This window comes from Somniosus microcephalus, chromosome 12 (genome assembly GCF_052327205.1).
Source record: "Somniosus microcephalus isolate GS21.2 chromosome 12, FLI_Smic_1.0, whole genome shotgun sequence".
Lineage (NCBI taxonomy): Eukaryota > Metazoa > Chordata > Chondrichthyes > Squaliformes > Somniosidae > Somniosus > Somniosus microcephalus.
Genome location: NC_140998.1, coordinates 220884089 through 220909435, shown reverse-complemented (window position 1 = coordinate 220909435; position 25347 = coordinate 220884089). Strand labels below are relative to the sequence as shown.

At 53.5% G+C, this 25347-nt stretch overlaps 1 protein-coding gene across 2 annotated transcripts in view; it reads right to left on the bottom strand.

The window, feature by feature from the left end:
• LOC147110156 (rho GTPase-activating protein 33-like) overlaps nucleotides 1-25347 on the bottom strand; it is a 76197-nt gene that overhangs the window by 7589 nt on the left and 43261 nt on the right. For both annotated transcript variants that reach the window (XM_086004088.1, XM_086004089.1), the window contains exons 5-6: nucleotides 3981-4140; nucleotides 1825-1967 (exon numbers count right to left, since the gene is read on the bottom strand). In XM_086004088.1, coding sequence (XP_085860214.1) covers nucleotides 1825-1967; nucleotides 3981-4140 — 303 coding nt within the window. The remainder of the gene's footprint in view (nucleotides 1-1824; nucleotides 1968-3980; nucleotides 4141-25347) is intronic.

The following is a 25347-nucleotide window of genomic DNA, read 5'->3' as shown; positions in this document are numbered from 1 at the left end:
GAACCTAGACTCATGTCCCATTTCCTGCCCGCTCCCCGTAACCCTTTATTCCCTTTACTTCTAGGAAACTATCTATTTCTGTTTTAAATTTATTTAATGATGTAGCTTCCACAGCTTTCTGGGGCAGCAAATTCCACAAACCTACCACCCTCTGAGTGAAGAAGTTTCTCCTCATCTCAGTTTTGAATGAGCAGCCCCTTATTTTAAGATTATGCCCCCTAGTTCTAGTTTCACCCATCATTGGGAACATCCTCACCGCATCCACCCGATCAAGCCCCTTCACAATCTTATATGTTTCAATAAGATCGCCTCTCATTCTTCTGAACTCCAATGAGTAGAGTCCCAATCTACTCAACCTCTCCTCATATGACCACCCCCTCATCCCCGGGATTAACCGAGTGAACCTTCTTTGTACTGACTCGAGAGCAAGTATGTCTTTTCTTAAGTATGGACACCAAAACTGTATGCAGTATTCCAGGTGCGGCCTCACCAATACCTTGTACAACTGCAGCAATACCTCCCTATTTTTATATTCTATCCCCCTAGCAATAAAAGCCAACATTCCATTGGCCTTCTTGATCACTTGCTGCACCTGCATACTAACCTTTTGAGTTTCGTGCACCAGGACCCCCAGATCCCTTTGTACTACAGTACTTTCCAGTTTCTTGCCATTAAGATAATAACTTGCTCTATGATTTTTCCGGCCAAAGTGCATAACCTCACACTTTCCAGCATTGTATTCCATCTGCCAAATCTCTGCCCACTTACTTAGCCTGTCTATGTCCCTTTGCAGGTTTTTTATGTCCTCCTCACTCACTACTTTCCCTCCCATCTTAGTATCATCTGCAAACTTTGATATGTTACACTCGGTCCCCTCCTCCAAATCGTTAATGTAGATTGTAAAGAGTTGGGGACCCAGCACTGACCCCTGCGGAACACCACTAGTTACTGGTTGCCAATCTGAGAACGAACCATTTATCCCAACTCCCTGCTTTCTGTTAGAGAGCCAATCCTCCACCCACGCCAGAATATTACCCCCAATCCCATGATTTTTTATCTTGAGCAATAATCTTTTGTGTGGCACCTTGTCAAATGCCTTTTGGAAGTCTAAATACACTACGTCCACTGGTTCCCCTTTATCCACCCTGTATGTTACTTCCTCAAAAAACTCAAGCAAATTTGTTAAACATGACTTCCCCTTCATGAAACCATGCTGAGTTTGCCCTATTAAATTATGTTTATCCAAATGTCCCGTTACTGTCTCCTTAATAATGGACTCTAACATTTTACCAACCACAGATGTTAGGCTAACAGGTCTATAGTTTCCAGCCTTCTGCCTACTACCCTTTTTAAATAATGGTGTTACATTAGCAGTTTTCCAATCTGCCGGGACCTTTGCTGAGTCCAGTGAGTTTTGGAAAATTATTACCAATGCATCCACAATCCCTACTCTGTATCTAACCCATGCTGTACCTGCCCTGGGTGTGTTTGATGGGACAGTGTAGAGGGAGCTTTACTCTGTATCTAACCCCGTGCTGTACCTGCCCTGGGAGTGTTTGATGGGACAGTGTAGAGGCAGCTTTACTCTGTATCTAACCCGTGCTGTACCTGCCCTGGGAGTGTTTGATGGGACAGTGTAGAGGGAGCTTTACTCTGTATCTAACCCGTGCTGTACCTGCCCTGGGAGTGTTTGATGGGACAGTGTAGAGGGAGCTTTACTCTGTATCTAACCCCGTGCTGTACCTGCCCTGGGAGTGCTGGGTTCGTGTCCCATGTGCAGATCGGGGTAACTGAGGAAATGAGTCGAAGCGTGAGTCCTGGTACCTGCGTCAGTCTCCGTGATGTTAAACAGACCGGCCGCTTCCGGCTGGGATTTTCTCCGGGACACACCGGACACCTTTCCCAGGGTGAAGAAGGATTTCCAGCTTCCTCCTCCGGACTTCCGCATCTTAATGACGTTCCTTCGCCTGCGGAGAGGAAGGGTGTAGCAGCACGTGGTTAGTACGGGCTGGCTCCGGGTCACAGCGTGCGCGAGTCACATCCACTCCCTGCTCCCTCTGCGAGCCGTCCCTGAGTGGCCATTCTGGGAATGTCCAGATATTTTTTGAGAAGGATAGCATCATCCACACTCGCTGGGAGTCACAACGTAACTCCCAGAGGTGGTAAGATAGCGTCTGTCCCACTGCCCCAGACCGAGGTCTCAGTGTCTGTCCCACTGCCCCAGACCGAGGTCTCAGTGTCTGTCCCACTGCCCCAGACCGAGGTCTCAGTGTCTGTCCCACTGCCCCAGACCGAGGTCTCAGTGTCTGTCCCACTGCCCCAGACCGAGGTCTCAGTGTCTGTCCCACTGCCCCAGACCCAGGTCTCAGTGTCTGTCCCACTGCCCCAGACCCAGGTCTCAGTGTCTGTCCCACTGCCCCAGACGGACGTCTCAGTGTCTGTCCCAATGCCCCAGACCGAGGTCTCAGTGTCTGTCCCACTGCCCCAGAGAGACGTCTCAGTGTCTGTTCCACTGCCCCAGACCCAGGTCTCAGTGTCTGTCCCACTGCCCCAGACCCAGGTCTCAGTGTCTGTCCCACTGCCCCAGACGGACGTCTCAGTGTCTGTCCCACTGCCCCAGACGGACGTGTCAGTGTCTGTCCCACTGCCCCAGACAGACGTCTCAGTGTCTGTCCAACTTTTTTTTTAATTCGTTTTATGTGATGCGGGCGTCGCTGGCAAGACCAGCATTTATTGCCCATCCCTAGTTGCCCTTGAGAAGGTGGTGGTGAGCCGCCTTCTTGAACCGCTGCAGTCCGTGTGGTGAAGGTGCTCCCACAGTGCTGTTAGGGAGGGAGTTCCAGGATTCTGATCCAGCGACGATGAAGGAACGGCCGATATATTTCTAAGTCAGGATGGTGTGTGTGACTTGGAGGGGAACTTGGAGGTGGTGGTGTTCCCATGCGCCTGCTGCCCTTGTCCTTCTAGGTGGAAGAGGTGGCGGGTTTGGGAGGTGCTGCCGAAGAAGTCTTGGCGAGTTGCTGCAGTGCATCTTGTAGATGGTACACACTGCAGCCACGGTGCGCCGGTGGTGGAGGGAGTCAATGTTTAAGGTGGTGGATGGGGTGCCGATCAAGCGGGGCTGCTTTGTCCTGGATGGTGTCGAGCTTCCTGAGTGTTGTTGGAGCTGCACTCATCCAGGCAAGTGGAGAGTATTCCATCACAGTCCTGACTTGTGCCTTGTAGATGGTGGAAAGGCTTTGGGGAGTCAGGAGGTGAGACACTCGCCACAGAATACCCAGCCTCTGACCTGCTCTTGTAGCCACAGGCACTGCCCCCAGTAGTTGGGTGGCGGACGCCACTCCCGCAGGTGTGTACTGACATGAATCAGTCATTCATGAAAGAAAGACTTAGGAAATAATACTGAGCGGCCTACGGGTGGTGGTGTCCAGGGAGAGTATAAATACTCGGGCACGGGCCCAGCTTGCGCAGGACATTCTTAACAGGAACCAGTGAAGGACACAAACAGATCTCCATGTTGTAAAACAGTTGATTAAAGCTTTGCTTAACGCTTAGACCAAGTGCCCAGTAGTTTTCTTACATAGAAACATAGAAGATAGGAGCAGGAGTAGGCCATTCGGCCCCTCGAGCCTGCTCCGCCATTCAATGCGATCATGGCTGATCATCCAAACTCAGTACCCTGTCCCTGCCTTCTCCCCATATGCCTTGATCCCTTTAACCTTAAGCAATATATCCAACTCCTTCTTGAATATATTTAATGAATTGGCCTCTACTGCCTTCTGTGGTAGAGAATTCCACAGGTTCACCACTCTCTGGGTGAAGAAATTCCTCCTCATCTCTGTCCTAAATGGCTTACCCCTTATCCTTAGACTGTGACCCCTGGTTCTGGACTCCCCCGCCATCGGGAACATCCTTCCTGCATCTAGTCTGTCTAATCCGGCTAGAATTTTATAAGTTTCAATGAGATGTACGTTGCTTACCTGTCTGCGGGCATGTTGATGGAGTGGCAACGGTCGTACACGGTAACTGTCCCTTCACCTCCCTGGGCCAGAGTGCGAGCCTGGGCCTCCTCCAGGGTCAGCAGCCTGGTGGACGGCGATGGGATCAGGACAGACTTGGGCCTGAGGATGTTGTGGTGTCCTACAACCAGTAACAGACCAGAGTTAGACCAGGATAAAATCCGCGGAGCCAGAGAAGCAACAAAACGACTCTCCTCTCCTGAATTAGAGGAGTAAATTTCGGTTATCCCCAGTGAGAGTCAGTGTGTGTGGAACCCGTACCCCAGTGAGAGTCAGTGTGTGTGGAACCCGTACCCCAGTGAGAGTCAGTGTGTGTGGAACCCGTACCCCAGTGAGAGTCAGTGTGTGTGGGACCCGTACCCCAGTGAGAGTCAGTGTGTGTGGAACCCGTACCCCAGTGAGAGTCAGTGTGTGTGGAACACGTACCCCAGTGAGAGTCAGTGTGTGTGGAACCCGTACCCCAGTGAGAGTCAGTGTGTGTGGAACCCGTACCCCAGTGAGAGTCAGTGTGTGTGGAACCTGTACCCCAGTGAGAGTCAGTGTGTGTGGGACCCGTACCCCAGTGAGAGTCAGTGTGTGTGGAACCCGTACCCCAGTGAGAGTCAGTGTGTGTGGGACCCGTACCCCAGTGAGAGACAGTGTGTGTGGAACCAGTACCCCAGTGAGAGTCAGTGTGTGTGGAACCCGTAACCCAGTGAGAGTCAGTGTGTGTGGAACCCGTACCCCAGTGAGAGTCAGTGTGTGTGGAACCCGTACCCCAGTGAGAGTCAGTGTGTGTGGGACCCGTACCCCAGTGAGAGACAGTGTGTGTGGAACCAGTACCCCAGTGAGAGTCAGTGTGTGTGGAACCCGTAACCCAGTGAGAGTCAGTGTGTGTGGAACCAGTACCCCAGTGAGAGTCAGTGTGTGTGGAACCCATACCCCAGTGAGAGTCAGTGTGTGTGGAACCCATACCCCAGTGAGAGTCAGTGTGTGTGGAACCCGTACCCCGGTGAGAGTCAGTGTGTGTGGAACCCGTACCCCGGTGAGAGTCAGTGTGTGTGGAACCCGTACCCCAGTGAGAGTCAGTGTGTGTGGAACCCGTACCCCAGTGAGAGTCAGTGTGTGTGGAACCCATACCACAGTGAGAGTCAGTGTGTGTGGAACCCGTACCCCAGTGAGAGTCAGTGTGTGTGGGACCCGTACCCCAGTGAGAGTCAGTTTGTGTGGAACCCGTACCCCAGTGAGAGTCAGTGTGTGTGGGACCCGTACCCCACTGAGAGTCAGTTTGTGTGGAACCCGTATCCCAGTGAGAGTCAGTGTTTGTGGGACCCGTACCCCAGTGAGAGTCAGTGTGTGTGGAACCCGTACCCCAGTGAGAGTCAGTGTGTGTGGAACCCGTACCCCAGTGAGAGTCAGTGTGTGTGGGACCCGTACCCCAGTGAGAGTCAGTGTGTGTGGAACCCGTACCCCGGTGAGAGTCAGTGTGTGTGGAACCCGTACCCCAGTGAGAGTCAGTGTGTGTGGAACCTGTACCCCAGTGAGAGTCAGTGTGTGTTGAACCCGTACCCCAGTGAGAGTCAGTGTGTGTGGAACCCGTACCCCAGTGAGAGTCAGTGTGTGTGGAACCCGTACCCCGGTGAGAGTCAGTGTGTGTGGAACCCGTACCCCAGTGAGAGTCAGTGTGTGTGGAACCCGTACCCCAGTGAGAGTCAGTGAGTGTGGAACCCGTACCCCAGTGAGAGTCAGTGTGTGTGGAACCCATACCCCAGTGAGAGTCAGTGTGTGTGGAACCCGTACCCCAGTGAGAGTCAGTGTGTGTGGAACCCGTAACCGAGTGAGAGTCAGTGTGTGTGGAACCCGTACCCCAGTGAGAGTCAGTGTCTGTGGAACCCATACCCCAGTGAGAGTCAGTGTGTGTGGAACCCGTACCCCAGTGAGAGTCAGTGTGTGTGGAACCCGTACCCCAGTGAGAGTCAGTGTGTGTGGAACCCATACCCCAGTGAGAGTCAGTGTGTGTGGAACCCGTACCCCAGTGAGAGTCAGTGTGTGTGGAACCCGTACCCCAGTGAGAGTCAGTGTGTGTGGAACCCGTACCACAGTGAGGGTCAGTGTGTGTGGAACCCGTACCCCAGTGAGAGTCAGTGTGTGTGGGACCCGTACCCCAGTGAGAGTCAGTGTGTGTGGAACCCGTACCCCAGTGAGAGTCAGTGTCTGTGGAACCCATACCCCAGTGAGAGTCAGTGTGTGTGGAACCCGTACCCCAGTGAGAGTCAGTGTGTGTGGAACCCGTACCCCAGTGAGAGTCAGTGTGTGTGGAACCCGTACCCCAGTGAGAGTCAGTGTGTGTGGAACCCGTACCCCAGTGAGAGTCAGTGTGTGTGGAACCCGTACCCCAGTGAGAGTCAGTGTGTGTGGAACCCGTACCACAGTGAGGGTCAGTGTGTGTGGAACCCGTACCCCAGTGAGAGTCAGTGTGTGTGGGACCCGTACCCCAGTGAGAGTCAGTGTGTGTGGAACCCGTACCCCAGTGAGAGTCAATGTGTGTGGAACCCGTACCCCAGTGAGGGTCAGTGTGTGTGGGACCCGTATCCCAGTGAGAGTCAGTGTGTGTGGGACCCGTACCCCAGTGAGAGTCAGTGTGTGTGGAACCCGTACCCCAGTGAGAGTCAGTGTGTGTGGGACCCGTACCCCACTGAGAGTCAGTTTGTGTGGAACCCGTATCCCAGTGAGAGTCAGTGTTTGTGGGACCCGTACCCCAGTGAGAGTCAGTGTGTGTGGAACCTGTACCCCAGTGAGAGTCAGTGTGTGTGGAACCCGTACCCCAGTGAGAGTCAGTGTGTGTGGGACCCGTACCCCAGTGAGAGTCAGTGTGTGTGGAACCCGTACCCCAGTGAGAGTCAGTGTGTGTGGGACCCGTACCCCAGTGAGAGTCAGTGTGTGTGGAACCCGTAGCCCAGTGAGAGTCAGTGTGTGTGGGACCCGTACCCCAGTGAGAGTCAGTGTGTGTGTAACCCGTACCCCAGTGAGAGTCAGTGTTTGTGGAACCCGTACCCCAGTGAGAGTCAGTGTGTGTGGAACCCGTAGCCCAGTGAGAGTCAGTGTGTGTGGAACCCGTACCCCAGTGAGAGTCAGTGTGTGTGGGACCCGTACCCCAGTGAGAGTCAGTGTGTGTGGAACCCGTGGCCCACTGAGAGTCAGTGTGTGTGGAACCCATATCCCAGTGAGAGTCAGTGTGTGTGGAACCCGTACCTCAGTGACAGTCAGTGTGTGTGGAACCCGTACCCCAGTGAGAGTCAGTGTGTGTGGAACCTGTACCCCAGTGAGAGTCAGTGTGTGAGGAACCCGTATCCCAGTGAGAGTCAGTGTGTGTGGAACCCGTACCCCAGTGAGAGTTAGTGTGTGTGGAACCCATACCCCAGTGAGAGTCAGTGTGTGTGGGACCCGTACCCCAGTGAGAGTCAGTGTGTGTGGAACCCGTACCCCAGTGAGAGTCAGTGTGTGTGGAACCCATACCCCAGTGAGAGTCAGTGTGTGTGGAACCCGTACCCCAGTGAGAGTCAGTGTGTGTGGAACCCTTACCCCAGTGAGAGTCAGTGTGTGTGGAACCCGTACCCCAGTGAGAGTCAGTGTGTGTGGAACCCGTACCCCAGTGAGAGTCAGTGTGTGTGGAACCCATACCCCAGTGAGAGTCAGTGTCTGCGGAACCTGTACCCCAGTGACCGTCAGTGTGTGTGGGATCCGTACCCCAGTGAGAGTCAGTGTGTGTGGAACCCGTAGCCCAGTGAGAGTCAGTGTGTGTGGAACCCATACCCCAGTGAGAGTCAGTGTGTGTGGAACCCGTACCCCAGTGAGAGTCAGTGTGTGTGGAACCCATACCCGAGTGAGAGTCAGTGTGTGTGGAACCCGTACCCCAGTGAGAGTCAGTGTGTGTGGAACCCGTACCCCAGTGAGAGTCAGTGTGTGTGGAACCCGTACCCCAGTGAGAGTCAGTGTGTGTGGAACCCGTACCCCAGTGAGAGTCAGTGTGTGTGGAACCCGTACCCCAGTGAGAGTCAGTGTGTGTGGAACCTGTACACCAGTGAGGGTCAGTGTGTGTGGAACCCGTACCCCAGTGAGAGTCAGTGTGTGTGGGACCCGTACCCCAGTGAGAGTCAGTGTGTGTGGAACCCGTACCCCAGTGAGAGTCAGTGTGTGTGGAACCCGTACCCCAGTGAGAGTCAGTGTGTGTGGAACCCGTACCCCAGTGAGAGTCAGTGCGTGTGGAACCCGTACCCCAGTGAGAGTCAGTGTGTGTGGAACCCGTACCCCAGTGAGAGTCAGTGTGTGTGGAACCCGTACCCCAGTGAGAGTCAGTGTGTGTGGAACCCGTACCCCAGTGAGAGTCAGTGTGTGTGGAACCCGTACCCCAGTGAGAGTCAGTGTGTGTGGGACCCGTACCCCAGTGAGAGTCAGTGTGTGTGGAACCCGTACCCCAGTGAGAGTCAGTGTGTGTGGAACCCGTACCCCAGTGAGAGTCAGTGTGTGTGGAACCCATACCCCAGTGAGAGTCAGTGTGTGTGGAAACGGTAGCCCAGTGAGAGTCAGTGTGTGTGGAACCCGTACCCCAGTGACAGTCAGTGTGTGTGGAACCCGTACCCCAGTGAGAGTCAGTGTGTGTGGAACCCGTACCCCAGTGAGAGTCAGTGTGTGTGGAACCCGTACCCCAGTGAGAGTCAGTGCGTGTGGAACCCGTACCCCAGTGAGAGTCAGTGCGTGTGGAACCCGTACCCCAGTGAGAGTCAGTGTGTGTGGAACCCGTACCCCAGTGAGAGTCAGTGTGTGTGGAACCCGTAGCCCAGTGAGAGTCAGTGTGTGTGGAACCCGTACCCCAGTGAGAGTCAGTGTGTGTGGAACCCGTAGCCCAGTGAGAGTCAGCACCTCCAGGAGAGGGGAGAAAGAGGTGGTTGTGGATTCCCGTTGCATGACGCTGGTGAGAAGCTGTAAGCGCAGAGCGGACAGAGGCTGCGAGCGAGTGGCGTGGTTAAGCGTAGAGTGCTGCACTGAGAGCTGGCGAAGATTCACAGGCAGCAGCAGGGGATCTGCAGGTGAAGCTATAGCGAGTCTGCACCCAGCCAGGGGACAAGACCTGATCTGTTACCTCCAGTGCAGGACCCTTCGAATCATTCCATCGCCGCATTCTCAGTTGTCGGGAACATATTCTTACCCACATCCGAAGAGCACACACAAAAAATCAACCGATAGTCAGCAGAACGGGCAAACAGGGACAAAACAATCCCGGAGAGAATCAAATATCACAGGCCTGAAACACAGAGAGTCACATACAAACCTGTGCCACTTCTTCAATCAGCTCTACAACCTCGGGTTAGATACAGAGTAAAGCTCCCTCTACACTGTCCCATCAAACGCTCCCAGGGCAGGTACAGCACTGGTTAGATACAGAGTAAAGCTCCCTCTACACTGTCCCATCAAACACTCCCAGGGCAGGTACAGCACGGGTTAGATACAGAGTAAAGCTCCCTCTACACTGTCCCCACCAAACACTCCCAGGGCAGGTACAGCATGTAAGAACATAAGAAATAGGAGCAGGAGTAGGCCAATCGGCCCCTCGAGCCTGCTCCGCCATTCAATAAGATCATGGCTGATCTGATCCTAACCGCCAATCCACTATCACAGAACCATCTCCTGAATCTAACAGAATTAGACACACGAAATAGGAGCAGGATCAGGCTACACGGCCCCTGGACCCGCTCCGCTACCCACAGGGCCATGACCGATCCGAACCTAGACTCATGTCCAAATTCCTGCCCGCTCCCCGTAACCCTTAATTCCCTTTACTTCTAGGAAACTGTCTATTTCTGTTTTAAATTTATGTAATGATGTAGCTTCTACAGCTTTTTGGGGCAGCATATTCCATGGACCTACCACCCTCTGAGTGAAGTAGTTCCTCCTCATCTCAGTTTTGAAAGAGCAGCCCCTTATTCTAAGACTATGCCCCCTAGTTCTAGTTTCACCCATCATCGGGAACATCCTCCCCGCATCCACCCGATCCAACCCCTTCACAATCTTATATGTTTCAATAAGATCGCTTCTCATTCTTCTGAACTCCAATGAGTAGAGTCCCAATCTACTCAACCTCTCCTCATATGTCCATCCCCTCATCCCCGGGATTAACCGAGTGAACCTTCTTTGTACTGACTCGAGAGCAAGTATGTCCTTTCTTAAGTATGGACACCAAAACTGTACGCAGTATTCCAGGTGCGGTCTCACCAATACCTTGTACAACTGAAGCAATACCTCCCTATTTTTATATTCTATCCCCCAAGCAATTGTAAGAATTCGCAATAATTTACAGTTCTGAAGATCAATTTTTTTGATTAAAGAATCCCTGGGCGTTGTGCTTTTAAATTTCCAGGGATAAAAATGGCTGTCACCACATGGCCGAAGACAAAGGACAATGCTTTGTTTACAAAGCAATCGAATGCGATTAGCATTTGTTTCTATATCAAGTGGATACATCTAAACTGCAGAAGAGGCTTTTGTACCTTGAATGGGAAACGTTTAACAATTGAATGGGTCTAAATCACCTAGCATTCTGGACAATAGGGCTGTTGCATTCTCTTTTGTTTCAGCCCAGGGAGCTCCGGAAGACACATTAACCCAGTCTAACCACGCTGAGTTAGCCAATCACAGCTTTCTCTTGTGTATTGGACCCTTTGGGCGGGGAATTTTGCACACAGCCCTTGCAAGGCAGAACGGCAGGGGCCTCACCAGGTATAAAGATAGCGGCTGAGAAGCTAGCTCTCTCTCTTACTTCGCTGGACCACAGGTGAGCAGGGTGCTCTGACTCCTCAACAAAGCAACCGAGCAGGAGTTTGGGGTGGTGATTTAAGGGAATTGCTAAGATTGTTTAAATAACATTGTAGCCATTGTATCCCTCGTTTTCGCCGTCTGCAACCCCCTGTTATATAGTTTTACTGTAATTACTGTGTTCGTGTGGTATTCTTTTGATTGTAGTTTATTTAGGTAATAAAACTTGATTTTTTTCTCTCATCCAAACCACGTGTTCCGTTTTAATATCATTAATTATAAGTTCCTCCGCTCAGAACTAGAGGAGGGTTAGCGATTCGTGCCCCGCTGTTTGTAAATTGGTTTTATTGGAATTGGTGCGAGTGCAGGCAAAGGCTGCAAGACCAGGAAAAATTATTTTAAAGCAGTTTAAAGAAGCCCCCCACCCGGACACAATGAAAGCCAACATTCCATTGGCCTTCTTCATCACTTGCTGCACCTGTATACTAACCTTTTGAGTTTCGTGCTCCAGGACCCCCAGATCCCTTTGTACTTCAGTACTTTCCAGTTTCTTGCGATTAAGATAATAAATTGCTCTACGATTTTTCCTGCCAAAGTGCATAACCTCACACTTTCCAGTACCCTGGGAGTTTGTGATGGGGACTCCCAGGGCAACTACAGCACGGGATAAATACAGTAAAGGTCCCTCTACACTGACCCATCAAACACTCCCAGGGCAAGTACAGCACGTGATAAATATAGTAAAGGTCCCTCTACACTGACCCATCAAACACACCCAGGGCAAGTACAGTACGGGATAAATATAGTAAAGGTCCCTCTACACTGACCCATCAGACACTCCCAGGGCAAGTACAGTACGGGATAAATATAGTAAAGGTCCCTCTACACTGACCCATCAAACACACCCAGGGCAAGTACAGCACGGGATAAATACAGTAAAGCTCCCTCTACACTGACCCATCAGGCACTCCCAGGGCAAGTACAGCACGGGATAAATACAGTAAAGGTCCCTCTACACTGACCCATCAAACACACCCAGGGCAAGTACAGCACGGGATAAATACAGTAAAGCTCCCTCTACACTGACCCATCAGACACTCCCAGGGCAAGTACAGCACGGGATAAATACAGTAAAGGTCCCTCTACACTGTCCCATCAAACACTCCCAGGGCAAGTACAGTACGGGATAAATACAGTAAAGGTCCCTCTACACTGTCCCATCAAACACTCCCAAGGCAAGTACAGTACGGGATAAATACAGAGTAAAGGTCCCGCTACATTGACCCATCAAACACACCCAGGGCAAGTACAGCACGGGATAAATACAGTAAAGGTCCCTCTACACTGACCCATCAAACACACCCAGGGCAAGTACAGCACGGGATAAATACAGTAAAGCTCCCTCTACACTGACCCATCAAACACACCCAGGGCAAGTACAGCACGGGATAAATACAGTAAAGGTCCCTCTACACTGACCCATCAAACACACCCAGGGCAAGTACAGCACGGGATAAATACAGTAAAGCTCCCTCTACACTGACCCATCAGACACTCCCAGGGCAAGTACAGCACGGGATAAATACAGTAAAGGTCCCTCTACACTGTCCCATCAAACACTCCCAGGGCAAGTACAGTACGGGATAAATACAGTAAAGGTCCCTCTACACTGTCCCATCAAACACTCCCAAGGCAAGTACAGTACGGGATAAATACAGTAAAGGTCCCTCTACACTGTCCCATCAAACACTCCCAAGGCAAGTACAGTACGGGATAAATACAGTAAAGGTCCCTCTACACTGTCCCATCAAACACTCCCAAGGCAAGTACAGTACGGGATAAATACAGTAAAGGTCCCTCTACACTGTCCCATCAAACACTCCCAGGGCAGGTACAGCACGGGATAAATACAGTAAAGGTCCCTCTACACTGACCCATCAGACACTCCCAGGGCAAGTACAGCACGGGATAAATACAGTAAAGGTCCCTCTACACTGACCCATCAGACACTCCCAGGGCAAGTACAGTACGGGATAAATACAGTAAAGGTCCCTCTACACTGACCCATCAGACACTCCCAGGGCAAGTACAGCACGGGATAAATACAGTAAAGGTCCCTCTACACTGACCCATCAGACACTCCCAGGGCAAGTACAGTACGGGATAAATACAGTAAAGGTCCCTCTACACTGTCCCATCAAACACTCCCAAGGCAGGTACAGCACGGGATAAATACAGTAAAGGTCCCTCTACACTGACCCATCAAACACTCCCAGGGCAAGTACAGCACGGGATAAATACAGTAAAGGTCCCTCTACACTGACCCATCAAACACTCCCAGGGCAAGTACAGTACGGGATAAATACAGTAAAGGTCCCTCTACACTGACCCATCAGACACTCCCAGGGCAAGTACAGTACGGGATAAATAGAGTAAAGGTCCCTCTACATTGACCCATCAAACACTCCCAGGGCAAGTACAGTACGGGATAAATATAGTAAAGGTCCCTCTACACTGACCCATCAAACACTCCCAGGGCAAGTACAGTACGGGATAAATACAGTAAAGGTCCCTCTACACTGACCCATCAGACACACCCAGGGCAGGTACAGCACGGGTTAGATACAGAGTAAAGGTCCCTCTACACTCTCCCATCAGACACTCCCGGGGCAGGTACAGTACGGGATAAATATAGTAAATCTCCCTTTACACTGACCCATCAGACACTCCCAGGGCAAGTACAGCACGGGTTAGATACAGAGTAAAGGTCCCTCTACACTGTCCCATCAAACACTCCCAGGGCAAGTACAGCACGGGATAAATACAGTAAAGGTCCCTCTACACTGACCCATCAAACACTCCCAGGGCAGGTACAGTACGGGATAAATACAGTAAAGGTCCCTCTACACTGACCCATCAAACACTCCCAGGGCAGGTACAGCACGTGGTTAGATACAGAGTAAAGCTCCCTCTACACTGTCCCATCAAACACTCCCAGGGCAGGTACAGCACGGGATAAATATAGTAAAGGTCCCTCTACACTGTCCCATCAAACACTCCCAGGGCAAGTACAGTACGGGATAAATACAGAGTAAAGCTCCCTCTACACTGTCCCATCAAACACTCCCAGGGCAAGTACAGCACGGGTTAGATACAGAGTAAAGCTCCCTCTACACTGACCCATCAGACACTCCCAGGGCAAGTACAGTACGGGGTAAATACAGTAAAGGTCCCTCTACACTGTCCCATCAGACACTCCCAGGGCAAGTACAGTACGGGATAAATACAGTAAAGGTCCCTCTACACTGACCCATCAGACACTCCCAGGGCAAGTACAGTACGGGATAAATACAGAGTAAAGCTCCCTCTACACTGTCCCATCAAACACTCCCAGGGCAAGTACAGCATGGGTTAGATACAGAGTAAAGCACCCTCCACACTGTCGCATCAAAAACTCCCAGGGCAGGTACAGCACGGATTAGATACAGAGTAAAGCTCCCTCTACACTATCCCATCAAACATTCCCAGGGCAAGTACAGCACGGGTTAGGTACAGAGTAAAGCTCCCTCTGCACTGTCCGATCAAACACTCCCAGGGCAGGTACAGCATGGGTTAGATACAGAGTAAAGCTCCCTCTACACTGTCCCATCAAACACTCCCAGGGCAGGTACAGCACGGGTTAGATACAGAGTAAAGCTCCCTCTACACTGTCCCATCAAACACTCCCAGGGCAGGTACAGCACGGTTTAGATACAGAGTAAAGCTCCCTCTACACTGTCCCATCAAACACTCCCAGGGCAGGTACAGCACGGATTAGATACAGAGTAAAACTCCCTGTACACTATCCCATCAAACATTCCCAGAGCAATTACAGTACGGGATAGATACAGAGTAAAGCTCCCTCTACACTGATCCATCAAACACTCCCAGGGCAGGTACAGCACGGGGTAAGATATAGAGTACAGCTCCCTCTACACTGCCACATCAAACACTCCCAGGGCAGGTACAGCACGGGATAAATATAGTAAAGGTCCCTCTACACTGTCCCATCAAACACTCCCAGGGCAAGTACAGCACGGGTTAGATACAGAGTAAAGCTCCCTCTACACTGACCCATCAGACACTCCCAGGGCAAGTACAGTACGGGATAAATACAGTAAAGGTCCCTCTACACTGTCCCATCAAACACTCCCAGGGCAAGTACAGCACGGGTTAGATACAGAGTAAAGCTCCTGTGGTAAACCACTGTTGTTAGTATTGTTGTTCACTGTTAGTACTGTTGTTCACTCTTGCATATTGTTGTACTTGTCTGTGCATGCCTCAGCTGACTCCGCCCCTGGCTCCACCCTCATGGCTGGGTATAAAGGTCGCTGCTCAGAAGCCTCCAGCCCTTTTGGATACCAGGCAACCACAAGAGGCATGCTCTGTTCTTTGGTAATAAAAGCCTGTTTATTACTTTCTCAATCTCCAGTCTTTTGTAGCAATTGATAGTGCATCAATTTTATTACCAAAGTTAAATGTTGGCTGCGGATGCTGATCAACCGATGGCGCAAAACGCTGAGCAGCAGGCGCTGCTGCGAGCCCTCAGACCAACATGCCTGGACCTAGACCCCCAAGAAGCGGGTTCGTCGACTAAATTCGCACAATGGCTGCGTTGCTTTGAGGCGTATCTGGAAGCCTCGACCGTGACTCTTGATGAAAATAAACTGAAAATCCTGGCCTCGAAGGTGAGCCACCAAGTCTATACTTTAATCCAAGATGCGACGACCTACGCGGCGGCTATCGACCTACTGAAAGGGCAGTATGCACGCCCGGTTAACACGGTCTATGCCAGGCACCTTTTAAGATCTCGCAGACAGCAGCCCGGGGAATCGGTGGAAGCCTTCCTACGGGCACTGCGGGTACTCGGACGCGGCTGCGACTGCAAGGAAGTATCGGCCGCGGCACATGCGGAGGGATTGATACGAGACGCTTTCGTTGCGGGTCTAAGGTCCGACTACTCCCGGCAGAGGCTGCTGGAGAAGGGTGAAATAGACCTGACAAAGGCAGTGTCCCTCGCGCTCTCGCTCGACGCGGCCCACAGAAATATGGACGCTTTCTCCCCTCATCGCCCCGCGCCGTGGACGCCGCAATCTTGGGCCATGGGACCGCCACCTCCGACTGCTGCAGCGATGTCCAAGGCACAAAAATGCTATTTTTGTGGCCAAGCTAAACACCCTAGAGCACGCTGCCCCGCGAAGAATGCTACCTGCTCCGGCTGCGGGAAGAAAGGTCACTACGTTAGCGCCTGCAAAGGGAAGACCGCTAACGCCAGCAGCGCTGCGTGCGAACCGTGGGCGCAGCCATCTTGTCCGCCATCTTGGGCTCCCCCAGCCGCGTGGGGATCGGGACCGTGGGCGCCGCCATTTTGTCCGCCATCTTGGACGCCTCCGACTTCAACCACGGGGGAGCCGGACTCAACCACCGCCTCATCTGACGACCACATCGACTCGCTCGACCATACGCTGGCCTCCGTGACGCTGGACCAATCTCTCCCTCATCAACTGTCCAGGTCCATGATGGATATTACGGTAAACGGCCGCGCCACTACCTGCCTTTTTGACAGCGGGAGCACGGAGAGCTTTATCCACCCCGACACGGTGCGCAGTTACTCTCTCCCGGTCCTGCCGACGCGCCATCGGATCTCTTTGGCTTCCAAAGCCCAGTCAGCGGACGTCGGTGGCTACTGTGTAGTGACCCTTTCAGTAAGGGGCACAGAATACAAACATTTTAAACTTCTGGTCCTGCCCCATCTCTGCGCTGCCGTTCTACTGGGGTTGGATTTTCAGTGCCACCTTAAGAGTGTCACATTAGCGTATGACGGACCCCTCCCCCCACTCACAGTCTGCAGCCAGCAGCTTTTAAATCGCCCGCCGTGCACCATTTGCAGCCTCTCCACCCTTAAAGTCCCCCCCCCCCTCCTTGTTCGCTAACCTCACCCGCGACTGTAAGCCCATCGCTACCAAAAGCAGGCGTTACAGTGTTGGGGATAGGAGCTTCATTAAATCCGAGGTAGCGAGACTCCTGAAGGAAGGGATTATTGAAAGTAGCACCAGCCCATGGCGAGCACAAGTGGTGGTAGTGAAGACTGGCGAAAAACAGCGCCTAGTTATTGACTACAGCCAGACGATCAATCGCTACACCCAACTAGATGCATACCCACTCCCCCGCATATCTGACATGGTCAATCAGATAGCACAATACCGGGTGTTCTCGACGATTGATCTGAAGTCGGCATACCACCAGCTCCCCATCAGGGCTGAGGACCGCCAGTACACAGCTTTTGAAGCTGACGGTCGGCTCTATCACTTTCTCAGAGTTCCCTTCGGCGTCACCAACGGAGTTTCTGTCTTCCAACGGGAGATGGACCGGATGGTTGACCAGAACGCGCTCCAGGCCACTTTCCCATATCTAGACAACGTCACCATCTGCGGCCACGACCAGCAGGACCACGACGTTAATCTAGAGAAATTCCTCCGGACGGCCCAGCGGCTGAATCTCACATACAACAAAGACAAATGTATGTTTCGTACTACGCGCCTCGCTATTCTTGGCTGCGTAGTGGAGAACGGAGTCATCGGCCCAGACCCCGATAGAATGCGCCCCCTTATGGAGCTCCCCCTCCCCCACTGCCAGAAAGCACTGAAGAGATGCCTGGGGTTTTTCTCTTACTATGCTCAGTGGGTGCCCAACTATGCGGATAAAGCCCGACCCCTCATCAAGTCCGCCTCCTTCCCCCTGACAGCAGAGGCCTGTGCAGCCTTCACTCTCATAAAAGGAGACATTGCGAAGGCCACAATGCACGCTGTGGATGAGTCCCTTCCTTTTCAAGTGGAGAGCGACGCATCCGACTTTGCCCTAGCTGCAACCCTTAACCAGGCGGGGAGACCCGTGGCCTTTTTCTCAAGGACCCTCCAGGGCCCCGAGATTCGACACTCCTCTGTCGAAAAGGAGGCCCAGGCCATTGTGGAAGCCGTGCGACATTGGCGGCATTACCTGGCCGGAAAACGATTTACCCTGCTCACTGACCAGCGTTCAGTGGCTTTTATGTTTCATAATAAGCAGCGGGGCAAAATCAAGAATGACAAGATCTTAAGGTGGAGAATCGAACTCTCCACCTACAATTACGATATCTTGTACCGGCCCGGGAAACTCAATGAGCCCCCAGATGCCCTATCACGTGGTACGTGCGCCAACGCGCAGGTTGATAGGCTACAGACCCTCCACAATGACCTCTGCCACCCGGGGGTCACCAGGTTCTTCCATTTTATCAAATCCCGTAACCTGCCCTACTCCATCGAGGAGGTCAGGACCATGACCAGGAACTGCCAGATCTGTGCCGAGTGCAAGCCGCATTTTTATAGGCCAGACAGAGCGAGCCTGATCAAAGCCACGCGCCCCTTCGAGCGGCTGAGCATCGATTTTAAAGGGCCCCTCCCCTCCTCTGACCGCAATGTGTACTTCCTCAATATAATTGATGAGTACTCCCGTTTCCCGTTTGCCATCCCTTGCTCGGACATGACCAGTACCACGGTCATTAAATGTCTGAATGACCTCTTCGCCTTGTTCGGTTTCCCTAGCTATATCCATAGCGACAGGGGCTCATCTTTTATGAGCGACGAACTTCGGCAGTACCTGCTCGCGAGAGGCATTGCTACAAGCAGGACCACCAGCTACAACCCCCGGGGTAACGGCCAGGTGGAAAGGGAGAATGCGACAGTCTGGAAGGCAGTCCTTTTAAACTTAAAATCTAAGGGCCTTCCGACCTCCCGCTGGCAGGAGGTCCTCCCTGCGGCGCTCCATTCCATTCGGTCGCTGCTCTGTACACCCACCAATGCCACTCCTCACGAGAGAATGTTCTCCTTCCCCAGGAAGTCCACGTCGGGGATTTCGCTACCAACATGGCTGACTTCTCCAGGTCCCGTCCTACTGCGGAAGCACGTGAGGACCCATAAGGCGGACCCCCTGGTCGAGAGGGTGAGCCTCCTCCACGCCAACCCGCAGTATGCTTACGTGGTGTACCCGGACGGGCGGGAGGACACAGTCTCCATTCGGGACCTCGCACCTGCAGGTGCTCCTGAAACACCCTCTTCGCCACCCACCGCTACTCCTGCCTACCCCCAGGACACAGTCCCCGCACGAGACCTCGCACCTTCGGGTGCCTCTGAGAGACCACCATCGCTACCTCCCATTACCCATGCTCTGACCCCTGTAGACGGCATGCAGCAGCCCCAGGGTCCGCCACCTGCTACACCTCCTCTGAACGAGACACCGGGTTCACCATTGGATGCTGCACCATCACCGCCGCTGCTGCGACGCTCAGGACGGCTTACAAGGCCTCCTGATAGACTTCAGTACACGAATTTTTAGTGCACTTCACCCCGCCGGACTCAATTCTAAACAAGGGGTGAATGTGGTAAACCACTGTTGTTAGTATTGTTGTTCACTGTTAGTACTGTTGTTCACTCTTGCATATTGTTGTACTTGTCTGTGCATGCCTCAGCTGACTCCGCCCCTGGCTCCACCCTCATGGCTGGGTATAAAGGTCGCTGCTCAGAAGCCTCCAGCCCTTTTGGATACCAGGCAACCACAAGAGGCATGCTCTGTTCTTTGGTAATAAAAGCCTGTTTATTACTTTCTCAATCTCCAGTCTTTTGTAGCAATTGATAGTGCATCAGCTCCCTCTACACTGACCCATCAAACACTCCCAGGGCAGGTACAGCACGGGGTAAGATATAGAGTACAGCTCCCTCTACACTGCCACATCAAATACTCCCAGGGCATGTACAGCACGGGTTAGATACAGAGTAAAGCTACCTCTACACTGTCCTATCAAACACTCCCAGGGCAGGTATAGCACGGATTAGATACAGAGTAAAGCTCCCTCTACACTGTCCCATCAAACACTCCCAGGGCAGGTACAGCAGAGGTTAGATACAGAGTAAAGCTCCCTGTACACTGTCCCATCAAACACTCCCAGGGTAACTACAGCACGGGCTTAGATACAGAGTAAAGCTCCCTCTACACTGTCCCATCAAACACTCCCAGGGCAGGTACAGCACGGGTTAGATACAGAGTAAAGCTTCCTCTGCACTGTCGCATCAAAAACTCCCAGGGCAGGTACAGCACGGATTAGATACAGAGTAAAACTCCCTGTACACTATCCCATCAAACATTCCCAGAGCAAGTACAGTACGGGATAGATACAGAGTAAAGCCCCCTCTACACTGTCCCATCAAACACTCCCAGGGTTGGTACAGCACTGGTTAGATACAGAGTAAAGCTCCCTCTACACTGTCCCATCAAACACTCCCAGGGCAGGTACAGCAAGGTTTAGATACAGAGTAAAGCTCCCTCTACACTGTCCCATCAAACACTCCCAGGGCAGGTAAAACACGGGTTAGATACAGAGTAAATCTCCCTCTACACTGTCCCATCAAATACTCCCAGGGCAGGTACAGCAGAGGTTAGATACAGAGTAAAGCTCCCTGTACACTGTCCCATCAAACACTCCCAGGGTAAGTACAGCACGGGCTTAGATACAGAGTAAAGCTCCCTCTACACTGTCTTATCAAACACTCCCAGGGCAGGTACAGCACGGGTTAGATACAGAGTAAAGCTTCCTCTACACTGTCCCATCAAACACTCCCAGGGCAGGTACTGCACGCGGTTAGATGGTGAATCACCGGTATGAACTGAGTAGAGAAAGCCAGCGTGGGTTTGTGATGAGTAAGTCACGTCCATCTAACTTGGTGCATTTTTTGAGGTGCTCGATAAGGGAAAGTCTTTAGATGTTATTGACAGTGATTCCAATTCCTTGCCCAGTGCTCCCTGACTGAGTGGTTTTCTCGATTAAGGGAAATAAGCCATCTAGTTGTAAAATTAAAATTTATTCCAAGCAATACTTTTACAGCTTTCGGTGAGAGGAGTCCTTCGACCCCTTATATCCAGTGGTGAGCAGGTCACTGCGCTGCCTGGGACACAGAGCAGCAAGATCCCAGGTACCTTTCCCCATCGGTGCACAGTTCGCTGATTCTATCTGCGCTGCAGGTACACGGGTGTCACAGTGGCTCAGTGGGTTTAGCACTACCTCCCACTCTCTCTCACTCGCTTTGGAGTCTGAAGGTCATGGGTTCGAGTCCCCACTCCAAAGACTTGAGCCGCATAATCCAGGCGGACACTCCTGGCGTCAGTACTGAGGGAGCGCCGCACTGTCGGAGGGGCAGTACTGAGGGAGCGCCGCACTGTCGGAGAGGCGGTACTGAGGGAGTGCAGCACTGTGGGAGGGTCAATACTGAGGGAGCGCTACACTGTCGGAGGGGCAGTACTGAGGGAGTGATGCACTGTCGGAGGGGTGGTACTGAGGGAGTGCCGCACTGTCGGAGGGACAGTACTGAGGGAGCGCCGCACTGTCGGAGGGGCAGTACTGAGGGAGGGCTGCCCTGTCGGAGGTGCAGTACTGAGGGAGTGCTTCACTGTAGGATGGGCAGCACTGAGGGCGCGCCGCACTGTCGGAGGGGCAGTACTGAGGATGCGCTGCACTGTGGGAGGGTCAGTATTGAGGGTGCGCCGCACTGTTGGAGGGGCAGTACTGAAGGAGCGCCGCACTGTCGGTGGGGCAGTATCGAGGGAGCGCCGCACTGTCGGAGTGGCGGTACTGAGGGAGCGCAGCACTGTCGGAGGGGCAGTACTGAGGGAGCGCCGCACTGTCGGAGGGGCAGTACTGAGGGAGCGCCGCACTGTCGGAGGGGCAGTACTGAGGGAGCGCCGCACTGTCGGAGGGGCAGTACTGAGGGAGCACGGCACTGTCGGAGGGGCAGTACTGAGGGAGCGCCGCACTGTCGGAGGGTCAGTACTGAGGGAGCGCCGCACTGCCGGAGGGGCAGTACTGAGGGAGCGCCGCACTGTCGGAGGGGCAGTACTGAGGGAGCGCCGCACTGTCGGAGGGGCAGTACTGAGGAAACGCCACACTGTCGGAGGGGCAGTACTGAGGGAGCGCCGCACTGTCGGAGGGGCAGTTCTGAGGGTGCGCCGCACGGTCGGAGGGGCAGTACTGAGGGGGCGCCGCACGGTCGGAGGGGCAGTACTGAGGGAGCGCCGCACTGTCGGAGGGGCAGTACTGAGGGAGCGCCGCACTGTCGGAGGGGCAGTACTGAGGGAGCGCCGCATTGTCGGAGGGGCAGTACTGAGGGACCGCCGCATTGTCGGAGGGGCAGTGCTGAGGGAGCGCCACATTGTCGGAGGGGCAGTACCGAGGGACCGCCACATTGTCGGAGGGGCAGTACTGAGGGACCGCCGCACTGTCGGAGGGGCAGTACTGAGGGAGCGCCGCATTGTCGGAGGGGCAGTACTGAGGGAGCGCCACATTGTCAGAGGTGCCGTCTTTCGGGTGAGACATTATACTGAGGCCCCGTCTGCCCCCTTCGCTGGACGTGAATAAACCAAATGCCCAGGAATCAGAGCATGAGATTTTGTATCACACAGCGACACCAGGGGAGACAGGTTTTTCACACAAAAGGAATTTTATTGGGAGTTAATTGGAAGATTGGTGAATGTACAAGCAGGGAATGCGGGGCAAGCCTTAAAGCTCTCCCTGCGCAGAGAGAGAGCCTGGACTCAGGGCCTCAGCGATTAAAGATCCTGTTCCGTTCCCTGTTACTCTGAGCAATGGTTCGGAAAGTCCAACAGGTCTCGCCCCCAGCTCCTGGTCACAACACGAGCCTCTCGCCGTGTTCACAAGTCCGTCAGTGAGCGTCGGTCTGCGGCCTGTCAGGGCTCGGCCGGCCTCTCCTGCTGCTCCTCCTCCGCCTCGCCTACTCTCCCCTGCTGCGGGCGGGCCTCCTCCGCTCTGGGATCCGCGCTCTGCTGTGCTTTGTTCAAGGCCTCCACCAGCGTCAAGAGCTTGAGTTTCTCCGAAGGTACGCACGACAGTTTGCGAGGTGGCAGCGAGGCCCCGGACTGCGAGGCTGAAAGTGCCAAAATACCTGCTTACCTTTCGGTTCAAGGGAGAAGGAGCTCGGGGAACTGTCGCGGCTCAGAGGTCACTGTATGATCTTTCACCACCCCCCCGACCCTCCCGCACTCAAACACTCTAAATAACAACATCACGCCCATCGCTATGTTACACTTCAATTCACTGGTGTTGCACAGGACCCCAAAGAACAGGATGGCCCCCGTACCCCAGTGAGAGTCAGTGTGTGTTGAACCCGTACCCCAGTGACAGTCATTGTGTGTGGAACCCGTACCCCAGTGAGAGTCAGTGTGTGTGGAACCCGTACCCCAGTGAGAGTCAGTGTGTGTGGAACCCGTACCCCAGTGAGAGTCGGTGTGTGTGGAACCCGTACCCCAGTGAGAGTCAGTGTGTGCGGAACCCGTACCCCAGTGAGAGTCAGTGTGTGTGGAACCCGTACCCCAGTGAGAGTCAGTGTGTGTGGGACCCGTACCCCAGTGAGAGTCAGTGTGTGTTGAACCCGTACCCCAGTGAGAGTCAGTGTGTGTTGAACCCGTACCCCAGTGAGAGTCAGTGTGTGTTGAACCCGTACCCCAGTGACAGTCATTGTGTGTGGAACCCGTACCCCAGTGACAGTCAGTGTGTGTGGAACCCGTACCCCAGTGAGAGTCAGTGTGTGTGGAACCCGTACCCCAGTGAGAGTCAGTGTGTGTGGGACCCGTACCCCAGTGAGAGTCAGTGTGTGTGGAATCCGTACCCCAGTGAGAGTCAGTGTGTGTGGAACCCTTACCTCAGTGAGAGTCAGTGTGTGTTGAACCCGTACCCCAGTGAGAGTCAGTGTGTGTTGAACCCGTACCCCAGTGAGAGTCAGTGTGTGTGGAACCCGTACCCCAGTGACAGTCAGTGTGTGTGGAACCCCTACCCCAGTGAGAGTCAGTGTGTGTTGAACCCGTACCCCAGTGAGAGTCAGTGTGTGTGGACCCCGTACCCCAGTGAGAGTCAGTGTGTGTTGAACCCGTACCCCAGTGAGAGTCAGTGTGTGTGGAACCCGTACCCCAGTGACAGTCAGTGTGTGTGGAACCGGTACCCCAGTGAGAGTCAGTGTGTGTGGGACCCGTTCCCCAGTGAGAGTCAGTGTGTGTGGAACCCATACCCCAGTGAGAGTCAGTGTGTGTGGAACCCGTACCCCAGTGAGAGTCAGTGTGTGTGGAACCCATACCCCAGTGAGAGTCAGTGTGTGTGGAACCCGTACCCCAGTGAGAGTCAGTGTGTGTGGAACCCGTACCCCAGTGAGTGTCAGTGTGTGTGGAACCCGTACCCCAGTGAGAGTCAGTGTGTGTGGAACCCGTACCCCAGTGAGAGTCAGTGTGTGTGGAACCCGTACCCCAGTGAGAGTCAGTGTGTGTGGAACCCGTACCCCAGTGAGAGTCAGTGTGTGTGGAACCCGTACCCCAGTGAGAGTTAGTGTGTGTGGAAACCATACCCCAGTGAGAGTCAGTGTGTGTGGAACCCATAATCCAGTGAGAGTCAGTGTGTGTGCAACCCGTACCTCAGTGAAAGTCAGTGTGTGTGGAACCCGTACCCCAGTGAGAGTCAGTGTGTGTGGAAGCCGTACCCCAGTGAAAGTCAGCGTGTGTGGAACCCGTACCCCAGTGAGAGTCAGTGTGTGTGGAACCCGTACCCCAGTGAGTGTCAGTGTGTGTGGAAGCCGCACCCCAGTGAGAGTCAGTGTGTGTGGAACCCGTGCCCCAGTGAGAGTCAGTGTGTGTGGAACCCGTACCCCAGTGAGAGTCAGTGTGGGTGGAACCAGTACCCCAGTGAGAGTCAGTGTGTGTGGAAGCCGTACCCCAGTGAGAGTCAGTGTGTGTGGAACCCGTACCCCAGTGAGAGTCAGTGTGTGTGGAACCCGTACCCCAGTGAGAGTAAGTGTGTGTGGAACCCGTACCCCAGTGAGAGTCAGTGTGGGTGGCACCAGCACCCCAGTGAGAGTCAGTGTGTGTGGAAGCCGTACCCCAGTGAGAGTCAGTGTGTGTGGAACCCGTACCCCAGTGAGAGTCAGTGTGTGTGGAACCCGTACCCCAGTGAGAGTCAGTGTGTGTGGAACCCGTACCCCAGTGAGAGTCAGTGTGGGTGGAAACCGTACCCCAGTGAGAGTCAGTGTGTGTGGAACCCGTACCCCAGTGAGAGTCAGTGTGGGTGGAACCCGTACCCCAGTGAGAGTCAGTGTGTGTGGAACCCGTACCCCAGTGAGATGAAAGAGTGTGTGGGACCCACACCACAGTGAGAGTCAGTGTATGTGGAACCTGTACCCCAGTGAGAGTCTGTGTGTGTGGAACCCGTACCCCAGTTAGAGTCAGTGTATGTTTAACCCGTACCCCAGTGAGAGTCAGTGTGTGTGGAACACATACCCCAGTAAGAGTCAGTGTGTGTAGAACCCGTACCCCAGTGAGAGTCAGTGTGTGTGGAACCCGTACCCCAGTGAGAGTCAGTGTGTGTGGAACCCGTACCCCAGTGAGAGTCAGTGTGTGGGGAACCCGTACCCCAGTGAGA